The sequence below is a fragment of the Schistocerca gregaria genome, chromosome 7 (genome assembly GCF_023897955.1).
Source record: "Schistocerca gregaria isolate iqSchGreg1 chromosome 7, iqSchGreg1.2, whole genome shotgun sequence".
NCBI lineage: Eukaryota > Metazoa > Arthropoda > Insecta > Orthoptera > Acrididae > Schistocerca > Schistocerca gregaria.
The window spans coordinates 66,584,518-66,610,696 of NC_064926.1; the positions used below are offsets into that span (position 1 = coordinate 66,584,518).

The 26,179-nt window shown below is 40.7% G+C and overlaps 1 protein-coding gene across 1 annotated transcript in view; it reads right to left on the bottom strand.

The window, feature by feature from the left end:
- The window catches only part of LOC126282288 (serine protease HTRA2, mitochondrial), a gene marked incomplete at its 5' end in the record, with an annotated part of 50,345 nt that extends 25,013 nt beyond the window's left edge, over positions 1 to 25,332 (bottom strand). The window contains 4 exons of the mRNA XM_049981940.1: positions 12,166 to 12,360; positions 17,878 to 17,964; positions 18,061 to 18,195; positions 25,258 to 25,332. Of these exons, the coding sequence (XP_049837897.1) occupies positions 12,166 to 12,360; positions 17,878 to 17,964; positions 18,061 to 18,195; positions 25,258 to 25,332 (492 nt within the window). The remainder of the gene's footprint in view (positions 1 to 12,165; positions 12,361 to 17,877; positions 17,965 to 18,060; positions 18,196 to 25,257) is intronic.
- Between the last annotated feature and the right edge of the window lie 847 nt (positions 25,333 to 26,179).

A 26,179-nucleotide genomic window follows, 5' to 3' on the forward strand; every position in this document is an offset into this window, starting at 1 on the left:
AGTGATAGACCATCACCTTGACATTCTTGAATACTGTATCACTCTTAAAGGCCAAAATGAAGGCACCGGTGGCAACCTGACTATCCCTCGGACCCCGGTAGACATGCCGAATGAAATGTACACCTCGCCGCTCTATATTGGCGTGAGCTCATCAGACTGCAAAAGAAGTTCCCTGTGAAATAAGATACCCTGGACAATACTTAAGCTCTTATGGGGCATTATGGTTACAGAAACATCCCTCCGCTTGTCGCAAGGGAGTAATGCCCATGACTGGGCAGAGGATGTTGTTTTGATTAGGATTGAACTGGATCTGATTTTGGACAAGCCCTCCACCTCCCCAAACCTGTCCTCTAAATGTTCAACAAAAAACTGAGGCTTCATCGTCATGAAAGATTCCCCATCAGCTCTCAAACACACAAGATATCAGGGCAAATATGCCTTAGCCTGACGTTCCTCCCATGGTGTGGCCAGGGAGGCGAATGATTTGGGGTCGTACTACTGCGTGTTGAACTGAACCCATGAACGCTTAGAGACTGCTGATGTTTGACCACCAGCATTTCAACACATGTCATCTGCCCTGATGCCACCCACTCCGACCAGGGGCCCTCTCTATGGGTGCCGCCCAGCTGCAGCAAAGGCCACCTGGCGGGATGGCCATTGCCAGGAGTCCTGATACCCCAATGTGACAGGCATCTACTCCTCAGCATACGTGAGGAGTTAACGGCGCAGGTGTCAGCAGAGCAATGCCCGTGTGGTCAGGGGGCTACAACCAACAGGGCACATGGCGGCCCCACCACATCGGTCTGCTACCATGCTGAGTACCAGGTGTAACCAAGGAAACAAGTCCATTATCATTGTCAGCGAAGAAAACGATAGTGCATAGTTGATGGAAAAATAAGCACCCAGGAGGGTGACTTCGCCCAACAGTTGGAGAATGGGCAGAAGTGCAGATCCACGTCGGCGAAGGATGCAATAGGTCTCAGCACATGATGGGCATGATGCACCTTGTAAGGCACCCTTCCCCAATTGTCTCAGTCTTCGGAAAAATTTTGAGAAATTGAGGTCAAACCCTATAGGGGACAATCACATAAAGGTTGAAATGTGAGAGACCCCTTTTAGTCGTCTCTTATAACAGGCAGTAATACCTCGGGTCTATTCTAAACCCCAGACCCACAGGGGGCGGCAGGAGAGAGGTGGGGAGGGGACAGGGTAGCAGAAAAGGAGAGAAGTAAAATAACTGGGTGCGATGGCGGAATGAGGGCTGTGTATTCCTGGAATGGGAACAGTGAAGGGGCTAGATGGGTGAGGACAGTGACTAACAAAGGTTGAGGCCAGGAGGGTTATAGGAACATAGGATGTATTGCACGTAAATTTGCCATCTGCGCAATTCAGAAAAGGTGGTGTTGGTGGCAAAGAACCATATGGCACAGGCTGTGAAGCAGTCACTGAAATGAAAGACGTCATGTTTGGCAGCGTGCTCAGCAACCAGTTGGTCCACTTGTTTCTTGGCCGTAGTTTGTCAATGGCCATTCATGCAGACAGACAGATTGTTGGTTGTCATGCCCACATAGAATGCAGCACAGCAGTTGCAGTTTGCTTGTAGATTGCATGACTGGTGCATCGGTGGTGCTGCTCACAGTGTGCTTTCAGTCGCCTGAGACTGTAATTGGATGTGTGAATTGCATCTGCATATGTATATATATCTGTGTGTGTGTGTGTGTGTGTGTGTGTGTGTGTGTGTGTGTGTGTGTGTGTGTGTGTGTGTGTGTGTGGTTTTCTACTTTAGGAGAAGTTGTTTTGGTCGAAAGCTCAAATGTGTAGCAGTATTTTTCTTATGTCTGTCTGCAACTCAAGGCCTCCTTTACATGGTGAGTAGCGACGTATCCTTTCATAATATTTTAATTACACTAAAAACTAATTAACATTAACAATAGGTGATTTATTTTACATATCAGTTTCACAAGACATACTTTCCTTATAAATGTAAGGCCTTCAAACTGGCATCTTACATAATTGGTAGATTTTCACAGTACTATAAATAAGCAGTGTGTGTGTGTGTGTGTGTGTGTGTGTGTGTGTGTGTGGATGAAAGTCTTACTGGCCGAAAGCTTTACTTGTGACAGTCTTTTTGTTGTGCCTATCTGCGACTCAGCATTTTTGCTATATGGTGAGTAGCAACTTCCTTTTTCATAATATTGTTACATTCCGTCCTGGATTTTCAACTGTCTGGTTAGCTTCTAAAGACAGCAATTCTCGAGTTACACTAGCATCATTAGCTACCAATATCTGGTGCGTGTCACTGCCTTCCTTCTTCACTTGTTTTCTCAATTGCTTCTCCCTTCTTCAGTGGGTTTAATGAACTGTTTTACTGTTCCACAATGCCTGACTCTGATGCCCCATCGCTGATGGCCTCTAGAAGGACAGACCAAAACAAGGCACACAAACAGTGACTTGCAATGCCTTGAAATTTAGGTTCTCTGTTACAATCCTAGGAAAATAGATATCCATTCTGGTGACAACAAGGGTGCTTGACACAGATGATACAATAATTATTTATGCAAATTTCCTACCCCCTCACAAAAATGGTTTTTCTGTTTTGGTAGCTGTCTGGTGACAGACCTGGCCAACGAATGGTTTGAAACAGTCAAAGAGCTTGAACTTAATGTTCATATTAATGTTAATTTAGCTAGCCGTTTGGTTGACTTCATTCTGGATGTTAATACCTGTTTGGCAAACGAAAGCCCCTCATGTTGGAAGTGGCCCAGTAACTTGTTAATAAAAACATAATAGAAATTCTTAAGTGATACAGACAACATGAGAAATGATAAACCCTTTCACAGTACAAAAGGAAATGTTGAGTTTCAAAGACACGCGCAGTTCCTTCCATTCACCTCTTCTAAACGTTTGTGTGTGTGTGTGTGTGTGTGTGTGTGTGTAACAGTGGGGTGACAGGCTAAACAAACACACACACACACACACACACACACACATACACACACACACACACAAAACCACACCACACCCTATCATCATATTTGTTAGTGCATTTGCTAAAATATTCTGTACAAATGTTAACATCAGTAAACAATAAAAAAGAACATAACACAAACTCTGTAGAAATCACAGCCAGTCTACCCATTTTCACTCTCATGCACGTGCACAATCATTCTATCACTTAGAAAATATCACTGTAAACATGACACCATTCCACAACTTGTGTCCTCCCAACTCTTCAACCACTAGAAGCCTAACATATCATAGTCAGGGTTGTTGGAGGATTCACTGTTAAGACTCAAGTTGCTTGGCCATGGATGTCATCCTAGGGGTATGTGAAAAAATATGTATTAAAGAAATCTGATGACATAACTACAATACAGAGTGATGAGAATGTGCTTGGATACTATGTCTACATCACTGACCAACACACCCCTTGAAGAAAGAAAAAACATGCCACTCTACATTCAACAACAGTGCTTAGCATAAAAATACTTAGTATAAGAGGCAGTCAAATGAAAATGAGAGGGATTGAAACAAGTTAAGTAAACTGTTTATTATTTCAAAAGTAATTGCCATAACTGTCAATACATTAATCCAGACAGTCAATTCATTCATGGAAAAATGTTTGTGATTGCCCATGAAAACATGATCATGCCCAGAAGGATCTACACATTGTCAAGATTGTTGGAACTATGCTGTCCCGGTCTCTACTCATACAATTTCCATATTTATGGAGTGCTGAAGAAAGACATTCACAGCCATCAATTTGCTTCGGCTGTGTACAATCATGGTTTGGTAGGCAACCACAAACACTTTTCCATGAAGGCACTGACTGTCTTGTATCGCAGTGGGATAAATATATTAACAGCTGTGGCAATTAATTTTGAAACAATGAAAAGTTTGCTTACTTTCATTCCATGTGTCTCGTTTACATTTGACTACAAAATGTAAAATGACAAATGGACCCCAGTTACATAACTATTTCAAGACCGCGAGATTCAGGAATGCATCTGTCCATACAGGTCAGCTTCCTTGGGCAACAAGGTATTTTACCTGCCAACCTTGAAAAACAATACCAAGAACAGACAGACAATTTTGTCACAGGAAACAGCTGATGAAATTACATCTAAATTTACACAGATGGCTACAAGTTATTAGAAGAAACGGTACATGCTCTATTGCCCATTAACAAATATTACAAGGAGGTATGCTGTATTTACTGAACTGTCCATTTATACTGTGGAAACATTAGCAATTTATGACATGACTACCTACAGAAAGAGACATGAATCTGAAAAAGTTTTAATCTTAACAGACTCTTCAGGTAGTCTCCATAGGAAGGAAACTTTATATTGGAATGTAACCATAACTGATTACATACAGAATATTGTGAGTCTGATTCATGTTGCAATAAAAGTTGATAAAGTTGATACTGATTTAAACTTCTTGAGACCCAAAGGACATAAAGGCATAACTGGAAACGAAATTGTCATCAGGTATGTTAAAGAAAGTAGAACTCGAGGCATATCTCAAGGAATGTTGTTTGTAAAATCATGCCACCAAGCACAGGAAGAATGGAATAAGGAGTGGACAGTTACCCCAAGAAACAAAGGAAGATTTTATGGTCATATTCAACTGAAACTGCTAACGAAACTGTGGCTTACTGAAGTCTGAATGAGTAAACAGCACTAGAGCTTCATAATAAGAATGTGGTCAGGATATTGATGTTACCCCAGTCATCTTCATAAAATTTATTGATTCACTAATGTCTGGTCATGAAAATGAAGAGGAAGCTGGCTTAAATCATGGTAATACTAGCATGCACCAAGCATCAGATACAGCAAACGAAACTATATTACAAGCTGAATCAGCTGAAGATTCCACTGCTGACAACTATTACTGTTCTATTAAATACAAAGGGTTGTGGATTTATCACATAGGAACATATCTGAAAGACACAGACATATAAGTATTTAGTAACATTTGTTTTGAATTGTTATATATGTAAATATGTCTATCACATTAATATCAAACAATGGGAAGTCCTGGATCTATCACATTAACATTTAATTTCAATTTTGTTATGGATGATTATATCAGAATATGTACCCTGTTTGTATAAACAGAGTATCTGCTTAATAGATGGATATCAACTAAACCAAATAAGTAATAAATAAATCTACATTTACATCAGAACTCCAGAAGCCACCAGATGGTGTGAAGTGGAGGGTACTGGTACCACTAACTGATCCCCCTTTCATGTTCCACTTGCAAATGGGACGTGGGAACAATGACTGCCTCTGAGGTAGTTTCAATTTTTCAAATTTGTTCTTTATAGCGATTTTGCGAGATGTGAGTGGGAGGAAGTAATATGTTGTCTGACTTCCCAGAAACCACTCTCTTGAACCTTCCTTCATAAGTAAACCTCTCCATGATGCACAATGTCTCTCTTGTAACATCTTCCACTAGATGTTTGTTGAGTATCTCCATAATGCCCTTACACCAACTAAATTCTGTGTCAAAACATGCCACTCTACATTAGATTCTCTATCATTCTCTCTTCTATCAGTCCCATATGGTAAGAGTACAATACTCAAGAATTAGTCAAACAGGTGCCTTGTAAGCCACTTCTTTTGTGGGTGAGTTACATTTCCCCAAGATTCTTCCTATGAATCTGTTTGACATCTGCTTTTACTACCATTTGTTTCATGTGGTCATTCCACATAAGGTCGATCGATGTACGTACTTCTAGATATTTTACTGTAGACACTGTTCCCAGTGATTTGTCATCATCAATACCATAGTAGTACAGACGTGTGTTTTCCCCAACATAAGCACAATATGTTACATTTATAATTCTGGCCTAGTGAAAGGACATTTGGAGCACTGGGTTCAGGGAACTCAGGAAATGGCTTTACATCACACAGCTACTTCTGTGCCTATTCTTTGCAAAACAAAGTTTGGTTAAATAAACTAACCTAAGAAATCTAACCACTTCCACTAATTTTTATTTGGATAAAATTGTCATTACCCAGCCCAAAAATTTTAATTCATCCTAGAAGAAATTTGCTGAAGACAGTCCAAAGGCAGCGGCAATACCGGTGAAGGGCCTCAGTCACCAAGATAGGCCACCCACTGTTTCTTGTGTGAAATGCCCCTGCCAATAGCTCTAGTCATTGCCAACATAAATACAGCTGAAAAGCTGAGATAAACAGGTCCAGATGGCAAATGATCCTTCAGTCTCTTATTTGCTGCTGTTGTGTATCACTGGTGTCAAACCTCACTCTCGACTGTCTTTATTATGTTGTCGCATCACCTTGGTTTCTCACTCCGTCACTTTTTGGAACCTGTTTGTTTGTTTGTTGTTCACTTGTCCATCTTGTGTTGTCATCATGAATGTCTTCTCTAGGACACTTGCCACTCATTCCTTCTGTCAACCTGTGGGTCTGCCAGGGTACTCTTCAAGTTTGGTCTAAAATTGGTTCTGCCCATTCTGTATGAGATTCTGCTGCCTCGTGGTAACGGCGGAAAAAGGTATCATGGACGCTACACCAATTCACCTTACTGAACAACGACAGCAGTATCTGTAACAATAATAGCAGTAGCATTGTTCCAGAAGTCACTTCTGAACAAACGTATAGCACAGGAGTGCCAATCAGTCCAGCCCTCTGACCACTCAGCAGTACACACTCACTTTCTACTTCCAGTGTGTCTGCATTTTAACAGTGTTAAAGGAGACTGGGAAACATACCTGCATTGCCTGAAACAAGATTTCACAGCATTTCAGATCACAAATGACTCATTACAGTAGTTGTCATCTTAGTCTTCAGCATGGACACATTCTTTCCTATTCGGAAGTTAGTGCCACTGACAGGCCAAGCTGCCCTCTCATTCGCAGACAAATGTGCAATGTTGACTAATTACTACTCCCAGAGAGATATCAAATGGTTGCCTCAAGGACAGAGTTTCACTAATGCCACGAAAAGCCATGACAATCATACTGCTCCCAGTTAACTGATTAGCAAGGATTGAGCTGCTATTATTTCACATGCCCAAACTCAAACTGCAAGGCTTCTTTTACTGGCTGCTTGATTCATGACATTGTCGCTGAGCTGGCTACAGATCCAGAGATAAGCACAGCAGCATTGAAACTGGACACACTATTGCTAGAAGACACCTTATGCATCACTTATTACTTGAAATGGTCAAGGCAGCTAACAAAAGTATCACAGTGTTACCACTAGTTGTGGCAACACGGTCACCACAACGGGCTTTGTTCACACAAAACATATATGGGTCAACCCCTTGACTACAGCAAGGTCATGATTAATCAATGTCTTATTCAGCAATTCAAATACAGTCATGATACATGAACCTCTGGTTGCATCCTGCCTTTGTCTTTGGTATCACCAGATACATTTTTCCTGCTCAGGAAGTTACCATCACTGTTGGAGCAAGTTGTGTGCTTTCCCGTTCATTCAGCAGCAGACTGTCGAGACCACTGGGGACACTACAAACGCTGCAGTCAAGAAAAGCACGAGGACGGTGTGTTGGAATGGGCATTCAGCTACAATCATTCAGCAAGCATTCAGTAAGGAAGGGTACATTCACTACAGTACACAGTCCCTATAGCCAATCGTTCCATGCAGAAATTATTCTTAACTCTCAGGATTTCCAATCTAGGTGTCCATTCTCAAATGGGCATTGAGGGCATGGTTTCATTGATAAACTGGGCAACATATGAATTGGCATAGATTACAGAGACAGTTCCAGCCCCATCTGGGATCACTTATCGATCACAGATGCCTTTAAACAGGTCACATGGCCAATCACCTTATTCATCGCTGATCACCCTTAAGCTACCAACAATTCTAGCTTAGATACATTTACGTGCTTTGGATATTCTAACTCTGATGTGTTCTAGGTTGTATCAGATGCAGACCCATTCCAGACCTCTGTACTGTGTTCGCACCTGTACTGCCACAGTCTGGGCACACTCAATTCCAAATCTGAAACCGAGGGTCATCAATGACGTATAACAGTACTGACAGATATGTATTATGAACACCAACATACAGCCAGAACAGAACAAAACTCCTGGATGAAGGGTGCACCTGTTTATACAAACATAAAATATTTCAGAACATCTATACAGTTTAAACACATTTTAAACTAAAGAAATTTTGAGAATCTTCCAAAAAGGATAAACAGGAACCTGCTGTTAAGTTACCACTGGAGGTGACTACAGCACCCTGGATTCAGATCTTGTCAATTGCCCTCTGTATGGCAGCACTAAGAAATCCTCACATTCTGGTCATGTTGTCACATCTTCTCCACTATAATGAGCACCACAGATAGACCCTTCCATCAAACCTTCACAACTGTCAAGCTGCTCTTCAGCTTCCTTGATTGAGAAGTGCCAAACATCAATCTGTGCTTCAGTGTTGTAGGGCTTCATATGGAAAACATGGACAATGTCCCTGTTCTTTAGTCTCCTTGATGAAGGATCACAATACTCAATTTTGTATGTTATGCCCGAAAAGCAACAAAGGATACGATCCGACAAAGTGCCATTTTAATAACTTTTCCAATAATCCCACTTTCTGCACAAGTGTGAAAATCCAGACCACATCCCCAGGGCAATATCTCAATGGCCGGTGCTTGCAGTTATAGTGCTCTGTCTTTCTCCTGGGGGTCCAAGGTCTGTATGTGAACCAGCTGCATTGCTTCTTCGGTCCCGGGGATAAGTTGTTTCATGAATATCATGTAGTTGAAACAGGAACAGTGTATCCACTGTCATTTTGGTCTGATGACCATAGAGCAGGAAAAACGATGTGAATGCTGTAGCTGAGCTTGGATGCTGAGCAACTATTTGCATCCTACTGGTTCATAGGTGCTCTTATACAAAGCTCATTGATTAACTGGAATTCTCCTTGCAGCAGCTCCTTCTCCTTCAGAGGCTGCTATGGTTTTTAATGGTGCTCCATCTTCCCTGTGTTCAGCAGTTGAGTGATTTAGTGCACTGATGACTGAGTTTTCATCCATGCCGCTGTGATCTGATAAAGGATTTCTTGACAGGCATTCAAGAGTTCTTGTGTCTGCATCCGCTGTTGTATACCTGTGACGACATCCTCCTGAAGCCTCAGTCCCCATCTCGCCAGTCAAACTGAAGGATTGTTCAAGCTAGTTGGTCAGCATAGGGAATGGTGTCCACACATTGGAGAATGTTTTGCTAAATACATGCAGCTGGAACTTTTTGATGACCCAGAAAGCTGCAGGGCACTCCTCCTCACTTGTAGTGCAGTTCATCTAAAAGCAGAAGCTATTGCCTTTTCAGCACCTTCCTGAATTTGTTCTGGGACTGAACATATACCATAGCTGCCAGCAATAGCGTTAAGTTCTGCCTTGGTTTTCTCGTCACAATATGCTACAACTAAAAACTTTGGTGTTGGCTCACAGTAGTTCTTGCATCAGACATGCTTCAGTTCAGAAATCCTTTACGAACTGAAGGCAGTACAACCTGCAGGATGAAGCCCATCACCTTACCCACATGAGGTTGCATTTCAACAAGACATAGCCATTCCCTGCCGCCATGCAGAGTTACAAGACACTTGCTTAGCCACTGAATTCATGAAAATTGAGCTAGGCAAAAAGCTGCGGATGACATGGACGACACTCACCATGCTGGTGGGAAATTTCACTGACATTGTCATCAATGGCCAACCTGTCCAGGCACTAATCAACTCATGGGCTTCCTTTTCTGTGATGCCAAATCCTTATCATCATCAATAAAGAAGACTACTGCGTTGCACAAAAGCACTTGCGCTGAAAGTCGTAAATGGCAGACACATCCAGCAGATACAAACATGTATTGTAAGAATAATTATCGATGACAGACTGCAGCCCTTCAAATTTGTAGTTTTGGCAGACTGTTGTCATGATGTTATTCACAGATGGGTCTCCTTGCAGGCCTTGCAAGCAGTCTTAGGTCGTGGGAGACCAGAGCTCCAACTGACGAAGCTGTTATGACAAGCACCCATAAAAAATATCACTCTGGACTGTTGTTAGCAGGCTATAATCAATGAGACAAGTTCCAATTGCCAACTGATACACTAAGGTAAACCATGAAGCTTTTGTCAATTGCAAAAAGTTACTCAGGAGCACAAAATAAATCCTCAAGCCAACAACAATCATATTTTGTGTGTGATCAAGGGGGGCTCTGGATTACTTATTGTCATGAGCAGCTACAACTCATCCCTAAGTATGCACATAGGACTAGCTGAACAAGTCCCGTACAGGGCACTATGCGATGTTGTTGTTGAATCATGCACACTATCATTACTGACATTGCAGGGGAGGAAACTATCAAAATGCCAAATGACGACGCCTGGCTGAGGAACAACGTTAGTGAGTGTTAGCTGTACTGCACCAACATTTGATGCTTTCAAATCCAGGGTGGAGAAAATACTGCCCACGCAGTCGGTGGTAAAACATATCAACAATGGAATCATCCAACAATTTGCTAGGACTTGTATAGGGTGTTGCCAGCTGAATGACATAATTCAGGAGGAAGTGTAGAAGATTTTTAAGAAAGATGTCACATGACTTTTTTATGTGAACTACTAACAACTGAATAAATATCACAAAAAAGATGTCTACCCATTGCCACACATTGGTGACACCTTACAGACTGTTTGAAAGAAACAAAGTATTTCTTAATTATGGACATATAGACAGGCTACTGGGAAAGTGAGGTTGATGAGGCTGCTGGGTAAGAGACTTCCTTCGTAACTACTGAAGGCCTCTATGAATCTGAAGTTATGCCGCTTGGTCTGTGTAGCAATCCAGCCATCTTCAAATGTATGGTGGACAACCTGCTTCAGTACCATAAATGGCCTTGGCTATTTTGATGACATCATTTTTTGAAGACATTTGAAGAATATCTAAGCAAGCTGACAACCTTGTTGAAGTGTGTTCTGACTACAGGTCTGCATCTGAATCTGATTAAGTCTCTCTTTGTGCCAAAGAAATAATTTTTAGGCCACCTACTGAATGACAATGGAATGTGTACTGACCAGGAAACATGAGCAGTCACAGTTTTTTTTTTTTTTTTTTAACTCTTTGTCGCATTTGTAGTGTGAGAAGTTCTCTCGGAATGTGCTCATACTACCTGGTGTCTCTACCAAAAAATGTCATGTTGTAACCACTCTCAAGTCCAAGAACAAAAATAAAATCGTCAGTGGAGTACAACACTGAGCACTGAAAGCATGTTTATTACAATCATCAATGTACAGCCAGAACTGAACTAACTCCTGGGTGAAGGGTGCTACTATTTATGTAAACATCGAATGTTCTACAATAAACAAACACTACAAACGTAAGAAATTTTGAGAACTTTCCAGAAATGATAAATAAGAAATAATGAGTAACTGCCAGTGGCCGGGTTTGAACTGGCAAGCAGCAGCATTCCAGATAGCTACATTAACCACTGTACCAAACCGCATACATTGCAGTTAATGCCAAGATTTACAGCAAACATGGTGTATGCATATCAGATTTTAAAGCTCAGTTCACCCTATGCCCAGACACAGTACCTCTGTTGGCTCACACAGTGACAGTGGCAACACAATGCAGCCTCCAGTGCAGGTTTTAGCTGGGCAAGAGCGTGAAGCATCACCAGCTCTACAGGCAATCACCAGCTCTACAGGCAATGCCGCCACGATGAAGACGACGACTCCACGAGGTTCCACAATGGCACAAACAGCAGCATATTGGGCCACTTCAGCAGGTCAATAAACTGTGTAGTGATGTCCATTACTGTGGCCTGCACATGCACCATACCACTGCTGCTGTGCAAGTAGCCATGATACCTCGTTCCACTAAGCAAAATGCATCCAACAACATAGGTGGCCGTCTTCCATTTTGCAGATCTGTGTTCTAATGTGAATTGCCAATATTTTATAGGCTTGATACTGCTCTGCAATTTTGGGAAAATAAAAGCTACACGTGTTTCATGCATTCTTCCATCCGAAACTTGCACACTGATGTTTGAATTCAGGGCCCCCATGAAAACAGCATCAGTAACAAAAATGGTTGACAACAGTGGTCACAGTTACGTAATTCCTTTTCAAAAAATGAAGGCTAATTGATAATTGTAAAATAGCTTACTGTTATTGCAGCATCTGTTTGTATGTATTCCATGTCACGACCTCTGAGACCCAGTTCCTCTGAAGGCCTGTTCACTGATGAAATCACACCTGCAGTGATAGTGTTGGAAAGAGACAAAGGGCTACCAATTGCCACTACCCATTCACCTGGTCTCAGTTCTCGAGAAGACCCAAGTCGCATCACTGGTAAATTTTTCTGCAAAATAACAATGCTTTGTTAAGTGCCAATGAATAATTAAGCTACTTAAAAAACTTCTAAGTTCATTAACAACATGATAGTGAAGTCCTGCACTATAATTTGTACAAACATTTCATACAAAGAAGTCAAGTTTGTGATAGGTCCAGTCTGTGACAGAAAAAACAAAGATTCCAAGACTTACCAAGCGGGAAAGCGCCGGTAGATAGGCACAATGAATAAAACACACAAACACACACACAGTTCGAGCTTTCGCAACCGGCGGCTGCTTCGTCAGGAAAGAGGGAAGGAAAAGGAAAGATGAAAGGATGTGGGTTTTAAGGGAGAGGGTAAGGAGTCATTCCAATCCCGGGAGCGGAAGGACTTACCTTAGGGGGAAAAAAGGATAGGTATATACTCGCGCGCGTACACACACAGACAGACAGACAGACAGACAGACAGACAGACAGACAGACAGACAGACAGACACACACACACACACACACACACACACACACACACACACACACACACACACACATCCATCCATCCATACATACACAGACACAAGCAGACATATTTAAAGGGAAAGAGTAAGGGCAGAGATGTAAGTCGAGGCGGAAGTGTGGAGGCAAAAATGTTGCTGAAACACAGGTGAGGGATGAGTGGCGGCAACTTGAAATTAGTGGAGATTGAGGCCTGGTGGATAACGAGAAGAGAGGATATATTGAAGGGCAAGTTCCCATCTCCGGAGTTCGGATAGGTTGGTGTCGGTGGGAAGTATCCAGATAACTCGGACAGTGTAACACTGTGCCAAGATGTGCTGGCCGTGCACCAACGCATGTTTAGCCACAGGGTGATCCTCATTACCAACAAACACTGTCTGCCTGTGTCCATTCATGCGAATGGACAGTTTGTTGCTGGTCATTCCCACATAGAAAGCGTCACAGTGTAGGCAGGTCAGTTGGTAAATCACGTGGGTGCTTTCACATGTGGCTCTGCTTTTGATCGTGTACACCTTCCGGGTTACAGGACTGGAGTAGCTGGTGGTGAGAGGGTGCATAGGACAGGTTTTACACCAGGGGCGGTTGCAAGGGTAGGAGCCAGAGGATAGGGAATGTGGTTTGGGGATTTCATAGGGATGAACTAAGAGGTTACGAAGGTTAGGTGGACGGCGGAAAGACACTCTTGGTGGAGTGGGGAGGATTTCATGAAGGATTGCAGGGCAGGATTTTAGGAAGTCGTATCCCTGCTGGAGAGCCACATTCAGAGTCTGATCCAGTCCCGGGAAGTATCCTGTCACAAGTGGGGCACTTTTGGGGTTCTTCTGCGAGAGGTTCTGGGTTTGAGGGGATGAGGAAGTGGCTCTGGTTATCTGCTTCTGTACCAGGTCGGGAGGGTAGTTGCGGGATGCGACAGCTGTTTCAGATTGTTGGTGTAATGGTCCAGGGATTCAGGACTGGAGCAGATTCGTTTGCTGCGAAGGCCTAGGCTGTAGGGAAGGGACCGTTTGATATGGAATGGATGGCAGCTGTCATAACGGAGGTACTGTTGCTTGTTGGTGGGTTTGAAGTGGACGGATGTCTGAAGCTGGCCATTGGACAGATGGAGGTCAACGTCAAGGAAAGTGGCATGGGATTTGGAGTAGGACCAGGTGAATCTAATGGAACCAAAGGAGTTGAGGTTGGAGAGGAGATTCTGGAGTTGTTCTTCACTGTGAGACTTTGGGTTGGCAGGCTTGGGTAACCAAGAAGCCTTCCTCTAAGCGACCCATAAATAGGTTGGCATACAAGGGGGCCATCCTGGTACCCAGGGCTGTTCCCTTTAATTGTTGGTATGTCTGGCCTTCAAAAGTGAAGAAATTGTGCGTCAGGATGAAGCTGGCTAATATATATATATATATATATATATATATATATATATATATTAAAAACAAAGATTCCAAGACTTACCAAGCGGGAAAGCGCCGATAGATAGGCACAATGAATAAAACACACAAACAGAATTTCGAGCTTTCGCAACCGGCGGCTGCTTCGTCAGGAAAGAGGGAAGGAAAAGGAAAGATGAAAGGATGTGGGTTTTAAGGGAGAGTGTAAGGAGTCATTCCAACCCCGGGAGCGGAAAGACTTACCTTAGGGGGAAAAAAGGATAGGTATATACTCGCGCGCGCGCCCACACACACACACACACACACACACACACATCCATACACATACATACCACTTTGCTGCTCCTGCATTTTACATTTTGCTGTCATTTACGCATTTTTTTTTCCGACCTGTCAAATTTCACATGTTCGCAATGTATTGAAAATCTCAATTTTATGTTTCTGAAATATTTTATTTCCTGCTGTTTACACCACACCTAGCAGCTCAACTTGAAAATACCAAATAAAATCAACCTTTTGATTTTCATGCAGGCTCTGTAAGAGTACTCTACTTATAACGTGTAGTTTGAACTACGTATAACTCTCGAAGACTGGGAAAGGCATAGCCTTTGAGCTCAAATATCGAATGTATAGTTGACAAGTTAATTTAATCACATGTTATTTTTGTATAATGGTATCAACTTGAACATACATCAAACAATACTACTGGTATTGTACATCATTGTTAGATAACAAAATTCATTTTTAGACCTATTTTACACAAACATAACTTTTCTCTTAGCGTATAAACTTTGCATTCATATTACAGACAAAGCTCAGGTGCCATGTATTTTAACTGAAGCTCAGTTTATGGTTTGGCGGTATCATAAAGATGCCATGCCCCGTGCACTGTTCTCGGGTAAAGTCATAGCATGACCTAATAATCATGCAAACCTGCAGCATTTTTGCCAGTGAAGTTTCTTGTTTCATCGTATTTGCTTTTGAAGTGTTAAACGTTTTTACTGGTAATTTATTACTTTATCTGTAAAGTTTTTGTTTTCTGTTTTGCTAGGCTTTCTGTACCTGAGTTGAGAGGCCAAGTCATTTGCCCTGATCTCCTTTGTTTCTTGGACTGTTTTCTTATTAATCTTCATGTGCTACAGTACTTTTAGTGTTTTGTTATCAGTACTTTCTGGCTAATGGAGAGGGGAAAAAAAATCTTTTAATATGGAAGAGAAGGTCCAGATTTAGGAGAAAATGGATTCCTTCCATGGAACACGAATAAAACTTGCATATGAATTGCAACTATCAGTATAAAAACTTAATTCGGTTTTTTTTTTTTAAAAGAAAGAAAGTAAGTAGTATCTAGTGCTACTGAAAGTGGGCCAAGCACTGAGATGCCAAGGACAGCAGGTATTCCTGTTGATGGTGTGCTTTAAAGGGAGAAAGCACCTGAAGTGGCCAACATTCTTGAGTCGGAGAATATCTGTGTCTCCAATGGCTGGACTGACAGGGTTAGAACAAGATATAAAATCTCTGATAGAACTGTCTGAGATGATACACAGTGAGACTGTGCAGCAGTGGATAAATCGAAAATTACAAACTGTAACTGCAAAATATGAAGCCAAAAACTTATTTAACATGAAGAAACTGCACTTACTTAAATGTGTTGCAAAACGAAACAGTCAAAGGTAGTAAATACCATGTTGACAAACAAAGTAAATTAGCAGTGATGATGGGGGCTAATGCTGATGGCTGTGAGTAGATCCAGCCCTTTATCCAAGGGGAAATAAAAAAAAATCTCATTGTTTTATAAATACATCTTCACTTCCAACTTAGTTTGACGCCAATCAAAAAGCTTGGATGACCTCAAAATACTTCTTTTTCTTGATCACTGTCATGCACATCCTACTGATATGATCTTACAAAATGCAGTTATAAATTCTCCTGGCCAACAGCACAAGCAAACTCCAGCCCATGAATTTGAGAATTATACACTCCTTCAAGTCATTTTATAGAACAACCTTGTTCAAAGACTTTTGTACAAAACGGACTCTGGAAGGGATCTCCCATCTAGCAGGGTTTCAGGACTGAGAGCTCTGCAATTCATCCCTTAAGTTGTGGAAAGCTGTGAAGGAGGAGACAATATAAAGAAGGGTTTGAAAATACACTCGAGACACTCTACAAATTGGAGAAACAGATTGAGGGTGCGCTGGCGTAAACTGCCGCTAGCACACCGGTTGGCAAAGACGTAGCGCTGGATCAAGAGCGCCTATCACAAGAGGGGCCAAAGACACATCAACAAGCAACACGAGGTCAACGGCATGTATTTAGGCCACTGCCGCTGACCAAGAGGTCTCACTCTCTTACCCATTGAGTCTGGCGTCTGTCAGTTCAAATGCGGAGTGGGTATAGTTCATTGCAGGTTACGACAGTACGTAGGGACCATATTAGTGCCTACAGCGGGTCTAGCAATGAGACTTAAGTTTGTAATAGCAGGATTACCGATACTATCTGCAAGAGGACTATTACTGATGAGCTTGTGCCACAGCACATGGACTCTATTCAAGTTAAATATCCATTTCATGTAAATGAAGGACTATATTAATCCATGTGTGCATTTGTGTTGTAGAAAGATGATATCAGCCACTCTTAACATCCTCTCCGTTGCTCCCTACAGTACTAGACTCTACAGAGGGCATATCAAACAAAACAGTTAGACAAAAATTATTTTTTTTGTAGAAAACAATAGGTGTTACAACTGTGATATTTTAATTTTAAATATTGAGTTATTATTAAAATTTGAATGTTTATTAAAAAGACATAACATTTCTATTATGCATAGCTCTGTTTTCCATATTATAAAATATCAGCAAAAAACAAGGTGCCGCCCACACGAAGGCTCATCTACTAACTAGTACCATTCCACCTGCCAGCGGACAAGCAAAGCAATATCGGCAGTTACTTTTCACCCGATATTTGAGGAAATTAGACCTATGCACACTATTATATGTCAATATGCATTGGGAAGCCTTTGCCTGGTTTTTCCAGAGCATTCTAAATGTTCCTTTACAAAGGAAAACCCAGGAAAATTGCCACAATTTAATCCTCGTATCACTGAAAAATCGCTCACATAGGGATCATGAGGATAAGATTAGAACAATTACTGCATGCACAGAGACATTCAAACAATCATTCTTCCTGTGCTCTATATGTGAATGGAACAGGAAGAAACCCTAATAACTGGCACAATGGGACGTACCCTCTGCCACGCAACTCGTGGTGGTTTGCAGAGTACAGACGTAGATTTCTATCTCTGAAAGTGATTTCTCCCCTTTGACACCAACAATTCTCAGATCCCCTGAAAAATGTAAAATGTTTATGCCAATCTGGACTGCTTTTTATTAAAATAAATGTCATGTATTTTTGTATGGGCCTGTTAGCAGCTCTGATATTTTACCTCCAGAAGATACGTATTGGACAGAAATTTTGACTCGGCTTTCTATAGTTTAAAAGTTTCAAGCAATTAAGTAATTATTTTACCTCTCTACTGCAGTCTGTAGTTTCATTTTTAATGTGTTGTTGAAGCATTACGTTGAGACACATTACATTTGTGTGTAAGTGAATGAAAATAATGTCCTATAGTTTCACAAAAATTATGATTCACTTACACAAGGTATGCGAACAGTGGCCAGATCAGATTTTATGTCAATATCTTCCACAACTCCTCTGTAAGTCTTTCCATCTTTAAGTCTGACCTGTAACACATCACACATCACAATTAACTGAAAATCAAACAAAGTAATGAACAAACTTCCAAAGCCTACAACACATTATAGCTGTACAGCACTTACCTGCACAGTACTGTTTGGTTTATTAATAACAACATGTGCATTTGTGAGGATTAGGCCATCTTCTTTAACAATGAAACCCGACCCATTTGATGCTGCAGGGGCACTGAAGAAGTCAGTCCTTTGAGGAAGAAAGCTCTGTGTAAGAACAATACAAGATCTGTAAGATACTACCACTGTTTCATTTCCTTACAAATGAAGATCTGGTTCAAATGCAAGCAATTACCATACTTTTAAAGAATAATTGATTAACACAATGGCTTTGTAAGAACACATACATTCTGATTTAAAAAGGTAATACCACTCATCATCTCATTTTTGAACACATCTGTACGCAATGAATCAATATATAGGTTGGTTAGACGGCTGGCTGGGGTCAAGGGACCGAACAGAGAGGACATCAGTTCCTCGTTCATGAGATAATTTAACTGTAGTTAGTGATATTTGCAAGAAAATTGACTGAAGTATGAAAGTTTGTAGGTGTGGTAAAATGAAGGTACTGAAAGTAATATCGATAGCAGATCTGTGAAATAATTTAAAGAGAAGTAGAGGTGTTAGTCCATTATAGTCCAAGTGTTAAAGATGGGAACAGCACCCCTAATCATCAGAGCTTGAAAATGTCAGAACAGACAAGAGTTCCCTGACATCTAATCTGTGGCGAGTGAACGTCACTTGCTTCAGACCACACATCAACCTAATTAAGGGTGAAGGCAATTACAGAGTAAAAAATGCCATCTAGAAGGGAGTACCATAATAGTAAAAGTGAGAAAGCTAAAAACATAATGGACATCAGTTGGAGCAACAGTAATAAAATAAAGTGAAAGAAATAATCAGCCCAATAGGTAGTGGGGCCAGGCGAGAATCCTCTGGGCCTCTGCATGTGACAGGAGCAGTCCTTCCTACAGTTGTCCCACCCCTTACCTGTTATAGTGAAAATGCTAAACATGGGAACAGCACCCACTTATCATCAGAGTGTTACTTCCTAATGGAAAGAGAGGTGCAGCACAGGGAAGACTAAAACTTTAGGCCTTAGATTAGTCCTAATCTGTGGTCTGGGTACTAAGGGTACTAACCACGGTGTGTGTGTGGGGGGGGGGGGGGGGGGGGGGGAGGGAGGCGTTGTCAGGGGGCGAGGGGGTGAGAAAACAACAAACATTGCAATTTAAGGGAGTTAGATGGAGGTTCCAGCAGATGGCCTCGAGGCACATTACAATGATAAACTGACCCAAGTGCACAATATCTAAGTGAGTAAGTGGTGGTACCATTGGAACTAAAGAGTTAAGATCCTCACTTTGGTAAGGTGACTGACTATTGGCCTAGACCAGTAGGCACCAGTGACCAGTCCTGCTCCACAAGGATTGACTGGGTCCAATAATTTCAGAGTCTAAGCTGTCACTGAGCAGAAACATGGCAACCATAGTTCAACTGGGACAAAATCAGGACCCAGTAAATATGGAATAGAATAGAGTAATTGCACCAATGAGAGGTGTGGGAAGCACAAACTGTTAAGGTTTTCTGTGCAGCTAGCTTCAAGCCGATGACTATGGGCAGTAATGTCAGCCTTTTGTCATAAAGGAGTCCCAAAAAAAGTAGGATTGTGCAAACAACGATGAAATATTGAGTACCCAAGTAAGAGTACTCTGTCACGATGGACTGTGGTGCTATGACAGAAATGTGTGCCTCGCATTTTTTCAGGAGATAAATGGAAGCCATGGGAAAAGATCCAAGCTCAGGCACTTTGGATGATGACTTGGAGCTGGTATTCAGCCAAGGGTATAATTTAGAGCCACACCGAAAGTTAGGTTCATCGACATAACAGTGTTGAGGTAATCAATGGTGCAACAGAGGGCACTAGTCCATTGATGGTGGTGAGGAAGAGAGTAACACTTGGCATGGAACTCTCCTCTCTCGGAACCATGGAGAGTTCAGTGATGCACCAATTCTATGGTAGATTGTGGATCATCCCCCACAGAGACTATGGTCAATGGGGGCCAAAAGGCTTTGTGATTTGACAACCCAGCATTAATTGGCAGGCTACCACCTTTCCTAACTGTTTGCACAGCATGTCAGTGAGTCTAATTAGTTAGTAGTTGCTGATGAATATGAGATTTTGCCTGATTTTAGGTTGCGAGAAATACTATCTCGCCATTACAAAGGAAAAACACATCCTATCCAAAAACAGCCAAAGACTTCGAATATAGGCTGCCTTTGAGTAACAACATCTGATTATGAACTGAATCTGGCCCTTGGGATGTGTTGTGTGATGAGTCAAGAGCCTGCTGCAATTCCAAATCAGTGAAATTTTCAGGCCCTATTATACAGAGCATGCAAAGTGCCACTGAGGAATAAATGCTTCAAACTGAAATTAGAACAGTGAGATAAAAGCAGCTGCAAATAGTTTTCAACCCACTCTCATATGACAATATGTCGAAGACACAAGGGAAGGTACAGACAAACAAAAACAACAACCATACCCACACCAGAACAGTGTGCATTCCCTACTCTGTTGCCATTTCAGAGAAAATTGCTACTGGGTTGAGGTCATACAATGCAAGAGTAGCTTTTACCCACTGGCAATAAAATATGTGATAACTGCAACACAAGATAAAATCTATTACAAACATATTTTTCAACTCTGGCATCAACAAGATAAAGTGCTATGACTGCCTAGTACACCATGAAGATCAGACTGGGTGAAGCTTCTGAACACAAAAATGCGTTTTGGTACACCAATCCCATTGAATCTGCCATAGCTACTGATATTAATGACAAAGGACATGCTTTTGACAACACAGATAATGATAAATAATACTTATAAAATAAATATAGGTCACAATTTGAACATCTAAGAAGAACTGGTGATTTTTGTGCCCAACAGAAAACATAGGAAAATGTACTCAAGATAAAGTCGAGACAGTGGTCATGAACTTTTTTTAAGCCAAGCTTCTAGGGTATATCAGAAATTACACAGTATCTTTTACTATATATCTAGTCTTTAGTGACCTAAAGCGGAGAACAACCCCAAATCATGAAACCAATACAGTAATAAATAAACTCAAATATATGCTTGTAAGCTCTTTTCCTGCAATAGGTCGTAAAAATTTAAACATTTATATACATGTTTTCTGTATCACTGATTTTCAGTGCAAGTTGATAATACTCTTCAACTTCTGAGACAATACTTCTACATTTGTGCTCTGGACTGTCTGTGTCCTTGGTTCTTGCTTGTTTGGCAATTTAATGTTGAAAAGGTGTATTTGTAATTACACTTAGAGTTGTTCCAGTGGAACATCTAGTAATTAGTTTTATTTATTTTTTAAAAAATTAGTAATTCCTAATTATACGTTCTTTATAGTGAAATGAAGTTCAAAATGAATAAGTGGTTATATCCAACAAACAAAATTGTGATGTAAACCACTGATAGACCTGATATAACGATGTAGCCTCCTGAAATTCATTGTGTGAGAAAGTAAATGATTGACACAGAGATAATGGTTTTAATTTAGGCTATATTTTATTGAAGTAAAGGAAAAAAATGGTAACCAATGAATTTGAAAAAAGCACTCCATTTCCAAGAAGGGTCTCCTGGTAAACATCATGATTATAGGCCTACACCACTGACATCAATCTGTTGCAGCGTGGTGGAGCATGTTCACAATAGACTTTATGGTGGTTTTGGAGGATGAATATTACACTTCAAAAAATCTATATGCATTCTGCAAACCGAAAGATATAAAACTCAGCTCACTCTGTTTGTACACGAAATCCGGAGGTAACCAAGTTGATACTGTGTTCCTTACCTTCTGGAAGGCATTTGATATAGTCTAAACTGTCTTTTAGTGAACAAAATTGACAACTATAAATGTAATTTCATGCACACTGCAAGGGAGAGTTGTAGGACCATTATTATAATTTATAATAATGATTCAGTGGACAATGCTAAAAGCTCCATAAGGCTATTTGCAGATGATGATGATATCTAGAGAGCTATTTTAGTGTCAGAAGATTGTAGTGAAATGCAAGAAGTCCTGGAGAGGAGTGACTACTGGTGTAGGGATTGGCAGTTGACTATGAACATACATAACTGGAAGCATCCGATACCAGCTGTCTGCTTTGAGCTGGGACATAATGGTGGTGATGTGTGACATCACTATGGTGTGGTGTTTTTGAGTTGGTCCATGTTTGTAGATGTCACACTGTTGTATTTGATAGCACCCTCTGGTGGTTATGACGATGTGTTGAGTTTAATGTGTGGCATTGTTTGCCACTTGGCTCTTGGTTATCACTGTGGTGACGGGGGCTTACTCGAGTCTGGGTAGTCAGTGCTTTAATGTGGATTTGGAAGTGTTTGCTTTGTATTCAGTGAGTTATTAAGATATTTTTCTTTAATTTATGTGTCTGATATTTTTGTTAGGCCTGATTACTTTAGTGTTCATCGTTTTGTGTGTGCCTGTGTGAGTGTTTTTATATGTGTTGTATTTCAGTTGTTTTAACTGATCTAGAGAATGTGGGGGTTTCTGGGTTTTCGAGCTGTTGGGGTTTTTGGATTCGTTGGGCTTTACGAGTTATGTGGGTATGTGAAGTTTCTGGTTTTTCCTATTAATCGTTTGCCAAGAGATACTGAGAGATGCATCTGAGTTATATACTTAAATGGAAATGTCTGATGACACTTTTTGGAGTTGCATGTGTTGGTTTTATGGTATTGAGGGCTTCATTTGAGCTATATACGACTAGCTGAGTGTATCATTCCTGCTGGTTTTATTGTTACAGCATTATGTCATATGGTCAGACTTTTTTTAAAATTTGTAATATCTGTTTTGGGTGGAGCGGTGTTTTGTATTGCTATATATTTAGCTTGTCCCTGCACTAAACCTATGTTTGTCCTGTTAGTTTCATTTTATTGTTGGAGTCAAACATTTTTGTGTGTCTCTATTTTTGTTCGCATTTGTTGGTATGAGTACATAGTGACAAAATGGTTGCCATTATGTATATGCTGGAAGCACATGTTCCTGCCATACTGATGACATTATGGGTCAAAATAGACTGGTTGAACTGGATGCTTCCCTAATGCATATTGCACATAAATACATGCTGTTTCTTTCCACTATGGTGACATACCACTGGAAAGAGTAACAACTGCAAAATACCTAGGAACAACCATCCAGAGTGACCTAAAGCAGAATGACCACATTAAACAAATAGCAGTAAGATTTCAGACATAGTTACATTACTAGTATATTAAAGAAATGCAATTTATCAAGAAAAGAAATGGCTTACAAAACACTTGTCCAACTGTGTCTCGAGTATTGTTCATCGGTCTGGTCAGGTTTAGTGGAAGAGACACAGAAGATCAACTGCACAGCAGTGCATTTCATCACAGGATTGTTTACGTACACTCTCAACCAGGGTGGTTGTAATTTAACCAGACCCAACGTAGATCATGCGCTTTTTTTGGAAAGCCCATTACAAAACAGCCACAAAGCCCAATAAAACAGAACTATATATAATTAACATATGAAATGTTACATAGTTAGCATCACACAAAATAAAAAGAGCCATCATATTTAGTGATGGCATTATTTACTGCCACAAGAATTTATTTGATTAATACTGTGTTTTAACCCTTCTTGCAATATAAGAAACACAGTTAAATGCCATTTAAATTTCAAATAAACAACTTGTCTGTGTACAGAGCTGTAATGACTTTAAAGTAGAATTTAGGTCTTCTCTCTGCTAAATAATTTCTTAATTGTGGCAAAACAAGTCTTTAGGTGGAGAATATTCTCTTAATGGATGCTCTCTCTGTTTCAGTTCTTTTTCTGTTTTCTTTCTTGAGGGGTTGTGTGTCACAAAGTTTTACTGTTAAAATTTGGAGTGCGCATACCCAGAAGAGTAACACAACACACATCCCATAAAATGATCACAACAACAGCTCTGTGAAATTACAGATCACATGAAGTATGTTCTTCCCACAAACTATTTGTGAATGGAACAAAACAGAGCAGAAAAGAGAGTGATACCAGGAGAAGCCTCCATAAGGAGGCTCATGGGGGTAGTTATCTACCACATTTTGTTGTAAATTTGTGTGACTTCATTGTTCATTCACCCGCAAACCATCTCCATACTTTGTTTCACACATCCATCAGAACTTGCAAAGCTGTATGCATATGCTGTTATGAGCAGATGTTGTCCAACTAGTACTTCAGGCACCATACACCGATCCACACCAGGTGAGAAGAGAGGGCAGAATACTCTCTTTGTTATTAAATAACAAGACTGCAGCAGTGTCTCTAAACAGACTTAAATCAGCATATCCACTTCTACAAATGCCTAACCTTGTGCCTCTGCCTGCTACCTGAGCAGACATTACTGGCTTCTGTTTATGAAACCACCTCTGACTAACAGGGATAATCAGGTCTGCATAACCACTTTTTTAAGCAACATTTTTCGGATGGCTTTCTACTTCCCCTGGGGAGGGGCGAGGGGTGTAATGCGTAATGCAATGGAAAACTACTCACTATGCCTCACAGTGCTTGAAGCTTTCACAGCAGAGATGTGAGATTTTGTATTGGATATTGTTTTTGTTGCTCAATATAGGCAAAATTTTCTTTGGCAGACAACTTAAGTTAGTGTGCAAAAAATGTGTGGTTACGGTTACAACTTTCTCTGGGGGGCTTTTAATATCAAAAATTCATCGCTGGAGACGGTGGGGAGCTAACACTCATGACCTACTGGTATACTCATATTCATAATTATGGGACCTATTTCTGGATTATATATGGCAAGTGTAAATTTGTAACGGAGCAGAAACATCGAACATGAAAGGAACTTAGAGAAGTATGGTACAAATAATCTTACGACGTACGGTACAAATAACGTCTCACGACATCGCAGTCGACTGTAGAGAAATTAAGCAGATGCGTATATTATTTACGTAAGCCTTCTTGTCAATTTTTGATGATATTTCAGTAACGTATTCACATTTCAAAAAGTATAACATTTAGAATTCCGCAACGAATGCGCAGTAGATGGATCGTAAAGAAAGCTACTAGAAGTACACTGAGGGATTTGTATTTCCCTAAGTGATAAACAGGTGATGCTTTCACATAAACATGTTTCCAGCAATACACAAACACAGCCAACAATTATGTTACGCCAATTGATATGCTTGAGACTATCGTATTTAAATACTTTTCTTACCTTGACATACTTATCAATATATTTTATGTCTCCTTCTACTAAAATTTTCGAGACAAACGTACCTTCTACTATCTTTCACTTCAATGTACACAACCGATGGTGCCACCTGGTCAACAATATCAGCAATGAAATTATGCATAAATCGTGGAGTCATTTTTCCCTTTCCTCTGCCACTGTCATCTATAGCTGCAGCACACACTGACGGAAAAGGTAAAATTCCCACATCCTGACGACTTTTTCGAAATACATAACCCAGTCCAATGCCAACGCATGCTGTCAAGACCAGGCCCTTCCTACTATGAACGGTGTTTTTTCTCTCTCTGTCTTGTTGAAAGTTCGAAGATGCCGATACTTTCCAGTTACTCGAATTATTTGGAAGCAGTTCATTTGCATTATATGATACTAAATGACGTATCTTACGACTGAACGGAAACAATCTAATAAAACACTTTATAACAGACATTGTTCGACGTGAAGACAACCATCCCTTCTACTTCTACGGATCACTGACCACAAGTGAGTGCAGACTCTGGCGATTTTCTTTTGTCGTCAATGACTATTATCTTTGTTTCCATTTCGAAACACTTTGACAATTTGATTGCCATAGAGACGAGGAAGGAATACAACGCAAATGTTGTCTAGGAGGATTCTCGAAAGTTTTTGACATTCGCGGGGAACGTTGGCGTCGTCTGCAGTGTCGAGATGACAATGGACAAGCAAAGCTAACTTCTACATCACTTACACGAGGAGTGTAGTAGAAATATCTTGATTGTCGAAAGCGCGCATTTCTAATTTTATTAAAAGCAGTCTACGAAGATTGTCTTTCATAAACATTCTGGCATAGCCTTACTACGCGACTGCTAACTTCTTTCCCCGCGTAGCGGACAATCGGTAAAATCCGATTCACATGTCAACTGAACGG